This window comes from Myotis lucifugus, unplaced genomic scaffold (genome assembly GCF_000147115.1).
Source record: "Myotis lucifugus unplaced genomic scaffold, Myoluc2.0 scaffold_126, whole genome shotgun sequence".
Lineage (NCBI taxonomy): Eukaryota > Metazoa > Chordata > Mammalia > Chiroptera > Vespertilionidae > Myotis > Myotis lucifugus.
Genome location: NW_005871174.1, coordinates 182465 through 191129, shown reverse-complemented (window position 1 = coordinate 191129; position 8665 = coordinate 182465). Strand labels below are relative to the sequence as shown.

General features: G+C 46.3%; 2 protein-coding genes across 2 annotated transcripts in view; one reads left to right on the top strand and one right to left on the bottom strand.

The window, feature by feature from the left end:
• LOC102432009 (guanylate-binding protein 1-like) overlaps positions 1–380 on the bottom strand; it is a 208557-nt gene extending 208177 nt beyond the window's left edge. The window contains exon 1 of the mRNA XM_023758238.1: positions 363–380. The gene's annotated coding sequence lies outside the window, so the exon portion shown is untranslated. The remainder of the gene's footprint in view (positions 1–362) is intronic.
• Positions 381–4942: 4562 nt separating this feature from the next.
• Positions 4943–8665, top strand: part of LOC106698004 (guanylate-binding protein 6-like) — a 4410-nt gene continuing 687 nt past the window's right edge. Inside the window, exons 1-3 of the mRNA XM_023758245.1 lie at positions 4943–5014; positions 7338–7440; positions 7770–7963. Coding sequence (XP_023614013.1) covers positions 4943–5014; positions 7338–7440; positions 7770–7963 — 369 coding nt within the window. The remainder of the gene's footprint in view (positions 5015–7337; positions 7441–7769; positions 7964–8665) is intronic.

Sequence of the window (8665 nt, the reverse complement as noted above, 5' to 3'; positions counted from 1 at the left end):
GACAATGGTAATTTAACTGTGTCTGCAGCCTAATACAGTGTTGGCAAAGAGAAAGACAATTGTAATGCATTTCAAACTCTGAGCTTAGCCCCCTGTCTGCTGCTGCCTAATTCCTCCAAGCACAGTAGTGACACTTAGGGATGCGCTGCCACCTGATATCACCGGGATTGCACCTCACTGCCTGTCCCACGCGGGCTCTGCTGCAACTTATCCTCATGCTCATGTTCTTTGGAAAATGAACTGACCCTTATAAATCCCTCCCACTCTGCTCCAACCTTATCCTGGACTCCATTTCTCAGAGTACAGGTCCTTTAGAGGTGGAGAGAAAGCTGCTTTGATGAGAAAATAAAGTTCTTACCTGTTTTTCCCCCCTCAGTGTAGGTTGGAGTGGTTTGTTACTTCTCTGCCTTTCACTGGATGGTTGGGCTTTTATTTAAACTCCGATGTGACGTGGCTGTCCTGACCTCCTAAAGTACTGTATTAGAAATAACGGATTTAGAGTAATGTGAAACTGAAAGCACTGCGTGAAAAGCAGTGACTCAACAACCATGAAAGGAATTTTTGAAAGCTTTGTAAACGGGAGGGTACATGGATTTTACGGGATTTCATAACTAGTTCATGACAGGCCAGCAGAGGACATTTGGCTCAGGCGGACTAACTAGAAAGTCCCAAAGGAGAAAGTGGCCCCAGCATCATTTCATGGAACAATCTGTGGTCACCTATCAGGCTCAACAGGAGGCAGTTGCACTGAGGGCGAGACATCAGACCAAAAAATAATGAAGGCAGCTTACAGCCCACAGCCTCAAGGGCCAGCACAAATCGGGTTGAAGGACAATGGACTCCATGTAATCAGACTAGAACACTTACATCCCCCAGCCTCCGCCCTTGCAGTTTTGCACATAAAATTCAACCCCGAGGGCAGCAGAGACTGTGTGCTAACCTTCCCTGGTTGTGGCTCCATCCCCCCATTCCCTCTGATAAACTTCCCTCCTGCTTGCTTGCTGTGTCAGCCTAATTCCTTGAGTGACTCTAATCTTACAGTTCAGTTTGACAAAAGCTCCATTGCTAGTTCCTGGGGGTGTAGTCCACAAGATGTGGCTCCCTCTTCCCTCTTTCAAGCAGGGTAAGGTATGTCACTGGGAGAGGCAGGCACCAGTATTTCTCATCCCCTCCAACACTGAGTTGCAGAGACTGGAGGCTGGGGCTCCCAACCTGCACCCAGCCCCACTCACAGAGTGAAGGCTCTAGCTGATGCACAGCAGGCTGAGATTGCCTGGCCTGCTCACCCTCCCTCTGGCTGACTTGTAGGAAGAAGTTTCCAAGCTGGGAGAGGCACATGGGGAAGACCAGAGGCTACCACCCCTGCCCGGGAGAGGAGCAATGGCTCAGAGATATTTGTCCTCTGAAGTGCATCTCTGAAGTTCTCCCCCAAACAACTGATTTTATTTGAAACAGTGTGGGGACTTGGAGAAACTATATTGCTAGCAAATTGTCTTTAGAAAAAACACAACAGGAGATTTTCAGGAAGGAAGCAGGTGACCCCAGATGGTAATACAAATCCATATAGAAAAACAAAGAGAACCATTAAGGGAATTGTGTAATTACAAAAGACAGTATAAATGCAGATTCCATCTTCTTTCTTCTCTTAACTGATTTAAGAAACAATTGTATACAACAATCTATCTATCTATCTATCTATCTATCTATCTATCTATCTATTTATCTCTCTATCTATCTATCTATATAGCAGTAATATGCAAATGAGGTTGAGACTCCATAATGGTCACAACCAGTTCAGGAGGAGGGTGCTGGGCACTGAGAGAACAACATGCAGGCACAGCCCAGAGCCTTAGAGATCAACACAGAGGGGCGCCTGCTCTGAGACTCAGATGCAGCTGGGGGCAGGTCCCCAGCGGACACACACACACACACACACACACACACACACACACACGGTGCCTGCTCCGAGCCTATGCAGCTGAGGTCACCTGTCAGGGCTGCAAGGGAAGAGGAAAGCTTAGCCTGCCATGTGTACGAGTGCCCCTTGGTCTGAGGTGCTTTCTCCGGGTCAGTCTCCTGGTTGCTTTTCTGGTCCCTGTCAAGGGAAGGAGCCAGGGGTGGGGTGAAATGAGGCCAGGCCAATCCGGATTTTCCAGTTGTTCCCAGCTGTGTGTTGCATTTCTGGTCCCTGTCAAGGGAAGGAGCCAGGGGTGGGGTGAAATGAGGCCAGGCCAATCCGGATTTTCCAGTTGTTCCCAGCTGTGTGTTGCATTTCTGGTCCCTGTCAAGGGAAGGAGCCAGGGGTGGGGTGAAATGAGGCCAGGCCAATCCAGATTTTCCAATAGTTCCAGGTTTCCAATTGTTTCCGGCTGTGTGTTTGCTCCAGGGGCTGGTGGGCGAAAGTTCTCCGTACAAAGGCAGGAAGGCAGAGGTACTCTGTGGCAAAGGTGAAGGCACAGCAGCCCTGGGACAGCCCGAGGATTTGCAGCACAGAGCACTGGGCAGGGCAGCCACCACAGGGGCTGTCCCAGGCACCTCTCACCCCTCCGAGGGCATCAACTCTGGAGGTCACAGACGGGGAAACAGACCCAGACAGAGTTTAGACCTGCCCAGGTCACATAAAGGCTTCCAATTCAGCACCTTCTCCACTCTTCTTCAAGTTCACAACCATTGACTGAACACTTTCTATCAAGTTCCTAGAAGGTGGTAATCTCTCACCAACTGTGATTTTAAGAGGGTTCCCTTTTAGATGTACACCTTTACACCACTTTCTCAAAGAGGCACTTAAATGCCATACAACTCACCCACTGCTGGTATACTGTTTGATGCGTGAATTTCCACAGCAGCTCAACCACTGACACAAACCGTTTAACAAACTTCCATCACGCTGTTTGCCCATCTGCAGTCAACCTCACTCCAGCCCCAGGCAACCACAGGTCTGTTTTCTGTCTCTGTAATTTTGTCTTTTCTAGAAATCTCCACCTTCTTTTAAAAAGAAAAAGGAAAAAAAGTAAAACAAACAAACAAACAAAAAACAAGAAGAACTCTGCTGTGCTCAGGCCTGGAAAGGGGAAGATGACTGAGGGCAAAAAAGATGACTCCGTGAAGGGCCTAGAGTGCAGGGCCTGGCCCCTCCTGCTTCAACTTCGAGATGAACAAACTCAGGGTCAGAGAGGCCTGGGGTGTGGTTCAGTCTTTTCAACCCATGCCTGCATCCCAGACGCTAATGACAGTGGCAGCAGCAGTGGTACTACTCAGGGCCCAGCCTGGCCACACTGCCACCCCGCCCCCCCCTGCCCAGTGGACACACACACACACACACACACACACACACACACGGGGCACCTGCTCTGAGCCTCCGACGCCCCCAGCGGACACACACACACAGACATACACACACAGACACTGGGCGCCTGCTCCAAGCCTACACGGCATCAGTAGGACATCCCCTGAGGGCTCCCAGACTGTGAGAGGGGGCAGGCTGGGCTGAGGGACCCCCCCTCCACAGTGCATGAATGTTCATGCACCAGGCCTCTATTATAAAATAAAAACTACAAATAAAATATTTATTATTTTAACACCTTACTCCAACATTCTTGCTAGAGTGGCATCAATCAATTTCAACAAAGAACTGCATGGCAAACAAATCCTTTAAAAAAATTACCATCTAGGTGACAAAGATTTGCATAGAAATCCAAGAGGGAAAAATGGGGACAGAGTTTATGAAGACAGTAAAAGGTGAGATTTCAAAGGAGTTAACACAAGTTGTTTTGAAATAGTTTTGATTGGTGCTTTCAAGCAGATTCAAAATATGCTGTACATGATTGATTGCTTATGTCTCTTGCTAGGTGAAAAACTTCTTTTTCACAGAGTTCAGTGATGTAGGCCAGTTCCAAGAACTGTATCAGGATGTGGGAGTTTGGTTTAACCCACTTGAAAAGTTCAGTTTCACATGTAGTGCATGTATTCATCTCAGCTTCCTGAAGGCCTCTGGCTCCTTTGTACATTGCTCTATTGACAATACTAACTCTATTTTGCTGTGTTTCTCTGATAGAGGAAAATTTGCATGTTTGTCAAAAATTAATTGACATGCCTACTGAAGCAGAGGTGGCTAATACAGGGATGTGAATCTAGCACAAACCTAAGCAATAAAAAATGACTTCTAAATTACTTTGTGAAAGTAATTATGTTTCCTCCAAAAAGCAAGTTAGTGGATAGAGGAAAGCAGATACTAGTAGAATAAGAAAGAGGAAAGAATAGAGGCATCAGGGAGAAAGAGAATGATCTTTGGGGGAATGGAAGGCTTGTGTTTCCATTCAGGGTACGATGGGCAAAAAGTCTTAGGAAAAAAAGATGCCCCCTCCACACATCTTCAGAGGCATCTGGTACATTCACCAATGCTTTTTGGATAGGCTGCATTTCGGAGTGGGGTTTATAGGAGCTGTTGTCTTTCACTCTATCTTAGATGAATTATCATATAAAACTGAGAGGTCACCTTCAGCATGACTGCAAAAGTGATGCTGCAAGGGATCAAACAATGACCCAGTATGATCTCAGCTACCCTGGGGAAACCACCCAAATCTCAGATCATAGAAATGTAATGGGCTCACCCTTGATCTGATTTTTCCTTTGGAGCATTTATTAATCAGGCTTCTCCAGAGAAACAGAACCAATAAGATGGAGATGATAGATTAGATAGAGATAGATAGATAGATAGATAGATAGATAGATAGATAGATAGATATAGTGCCCTGGCTGGTGTGGCTCTGGTGGTTGCTGGTTGGATTCTCTGTCAGCGCACATGCCTGAGTTGAAGGCTTGGTCATCAGTGGGGGGTATGCAGAAGGTAGCTGATTGATGTTTCTCTCTCTGTGTGTTTCTCACTCTTCCTTCCTCTTTATGAAATCAGTAATATATATATATATATTCAATTTATGCAATTATGAAGGCTGAAAAGTCCCATGATCAGCCATTTGCAAGATGGAGACCCAGGAAATCTGGTGGTGTACTTAATGTAAGTCCCAAGGCCTGAGAATCAGGGAAGCCTATGTTGTATATCCCAGTCTGAGGGCAGGAGATGAAATGTTGCAGCTCAACAGTGAGAGGTAGAAACACACACACACACACACACACACACACGCACACACACACACAAAAGATATATGAATTCATCCTCCCACTATTCTTTGTTCTTTTAAGTCCTCAGTGGATTGAATGATGCCCACCTACAATGGAGAGGGCAATTACTTTACTGAGTCCACCATTCCAAATGCTAATCTCATCTGGAAACAGCTGCTCAGACACACCCAGAAATAATGTTTAATCTGGGCACTCCATAGTCAGTCAAATTGACACCTAAAACTAACCATCATAAGTTAACCCCTTGTCAATTTGGCACTTATATAGGCATCTTCTTAAACCATACTTGCCCTAATTGGTGTGGCTCAGTTGGTTGAACATCATGAAATCACTCAGACAAAGACAAGTACGGTATGATTGCACTTATCTGAGGAATCTAAATCACAAATAAATGAACCAATAAATTGGAAATATACTCATCGATACAGAGAACAAATTAATGATTGTCTCATGGAAACATCTTACTCCAAAATTCCCTTTCAATATCTAGAGATATTGAGAAGGAATTTGCAAATTGACCGTCATGCTGTCACAAAGATGGCAGTGCCCATAGCCACAAGATGGCTGTGCCCAGTTCCCTCAGCCCCACTGGAGTCCCCCAGTCCTTTCACCACCACTGGGCGGTGGCAGGTTCCCGGTGCTGCTATGCCCGACCTCAGCTCCCCAGCCACCCAGGACTGGTTCGAGGCACAGGCAAGCCTTGGATGTCAGGTGCCCAGCCGCCTACGGCTGTCCCGAGGTGCAGGCAAACCTCGGATGTCATGTCGGCTGTCCAGCCAATGCCCAAGGTGCAGGCAAGCCTTGGATATCATGTTGGCTGCCCAGTCGCCCAGAGTGGGCCCAAGGCATGGGCTAACCTCAGATGACAGCTTCCCAGATGCCCAGGGCCACCCAAGGCTCAGGTAATCAAGGCCAGCCAAGGCTTGTGCTGCCGGCAGTGGCTGCAGCAGAGGTGTGATGGGGGTATCACCTTCTCTTGATCACTGGGTCACCTCCTGCTCCTGAGGGCTCCCAGACTGTGAGAGGGGGCAGGCTGGGCTGAGGGACTCCCCCATCCAAAATGTTATGAAACATTTATTTTCTTACCCACATTTTATAGATGTGAATTAGGAGACACAGGTAGGTTATATAATTTGCTTAAATTTGCACATCTAGCAAGTGCCTAGGGAGAACAGCAACATAGATTAGAGTCTACCTTTCACATAGGACATTCCTATATAATAAAAGCCTAATATGCAAATCGACCTAACAGCAGAAGGACCAGTGTAATGACCAGTTGCTATGGCGTGCACTGACCACCAGGGGGCAGATTCTCAACGCAAGAACTGTCCCCAGACCTCAGGTCCCAGGCCAGCCAAGGCTGGTGCCAGCTGGGGCCACCTCCCAGGCACCCCACAGATCAGCCCTAATTGCCTAGGGACCCTACCTGTGCACAAATTTTGTGCACCAGGCCTCTAGTCCTATATAATAAAAGGCTAATATGCAAATCAACCAAACAGTGGAACAACCAGTCACTATGAAGTGCACTGACCCCCAGAGGGCAGATGCTCAATGCAGAAGCTGACCCCTGGTGGTCAGTGTGCTCCCACAGGGAGGGTGCAGCTCAGCCATAGCTGAGTTCAAGGCTTGTGAGTCCAGCGGTGGTGACGGGAGCCTTTCCCACCTTCGCGACAGAGCTAAGGATGTCTGACTGCCAGATTAGGCCTACTCCCCGCCATCAGTTGAACATCCCCCGAGGGCTCCCAGACTGCGAGAGGGTGTAGGCCATACTGAGGGACCTCCCCCTTTGAGTGCACAAATTTCATGCACTGGGCCTCTAGTAGTCTATAAAATCTTCCCAAAGAAGAGGGGATGTAAAGTTTGAAATATTTGTACATGTTGTCTGGGTTGAATGTTAATCAAAGGGAAGAGCCCCAAGTAAACATGCAAATTCATAACAGAACCAAAGTTGTTATGGGTTTGTGCAACAGCATATAATTCTGACTGGCTGACCTTGAGCATGTGGAATGAAGTAGTTCTGGAAGAGGGAGTGGAGGAAGACATGGAGAGTCTTTGGTCACAGTAAAGTGCTTGGACTCTTTGTAGAGGATCCTGGAGCATTTTAAACAGAAAGTAAAAATGACACATATGGACTTGTTTGCACAGGACAAATCTCCTCAGTGGAACTCTAAGTTCTTTGTCCCTTCTTGTGTCCTCAGGCAACAGAGGTCTTCCAACGCTTCCTGACGTCACAGGTGTCAATAGAGAAATCCATCCTGCAGGCAGATAAAGCCCTGACCCAAGGGGAGAAGGCCATAGCAGGTATGGGGCATGATGCAACTCTCAGTGTGGTGGCATTTCCTGCAGTGCTCTCTGACAGATCACATTAAGATCTTTCCAAAACAACAAATTTTTCCTTCTGTGGAATTTACATTCTGCCAAATCTGAACATAACAAGCAGAGTGTGGTTTTATATCAACCAGACAGTCAAGGTCTTTTCCATTACATTATCAAACCTGCTCTTGATGGTGTAGCCATTGGGTGAAATTGGAGATTCCTCATCTCTTTCAAATTTGATTTGTTCTCTTAAAATGTTAGAGTTCAGGCCTGATCTTGTACTTTCTTCTTTTTCTAAAATTGTCATGGGGCAGAGGAGCGGGCTAAGAAGGAGCAAGCTGAGAAGGAACAGGAGTGGCTAAGACAGAAGCACAAGGAGCAGCAGCAGCAGATTGAGGTGCAAAATAGGAGTCTGGAGGAAAACATAGTCCAACTGAGAAAGAAGCTGGAGAAGGACAGAGACAAGGCTCTGAGAGAACAGACAAGGATACTGGAACACAAGCTGAAGGTAAGTCTGGCCATGGCCTCAATAGTTGCTCATGGTCATCACCCTGGTAAATGAGAAAGGAATAGGTGAAAATTAGTGCAAAATTAAAAAGAAAACAACTACTGCTATTTACTGCATTTGATTCACCAAAAGTACCGAATCCTGGATTTCCAAGAAGCCTTTGAATTTTGCTCCACACCGAGACTCTGGAGAGTCCAAGATGACCTTCGGTCCTCTAAGTCCTTGAAGAATATAAATAGCCTACCCAAAGTTCAAGTTTCTACATTAGTGGTATTCTAGGGTGATCTCATGAAGCCCTAATTAAACAAGGTTTTTAATAGATTATCAAGTAGATATTCTAACCAGGTGTTTTTAATATAAGCAGCAACTGGGTACTTCACCAAGATTACTGTCAATTATCCAGAACTCTCCTACCATCAAAGACCCTGACTTGGGCCCATGCTGGCCTAAAACTATCAGATATATCTAGACGTAGAAATATGGGGAACTGACACCTTCTAAACCTGCTTCGGTTGTCTCCAAGTATGGATAGTTTGCCTAAGTCACCACATAGCATTGGGAGAATTCTCTTTTTTCTCATCTAGAAGTGTTTACAACAGATTTTTTGATCAGCTTATATGTTCCTATTATAATTTCTACAATATGGGGGACCATGCCATTTGTACAAGTGGAATAATGGTTCTCTCTTAATCCATACTTTGC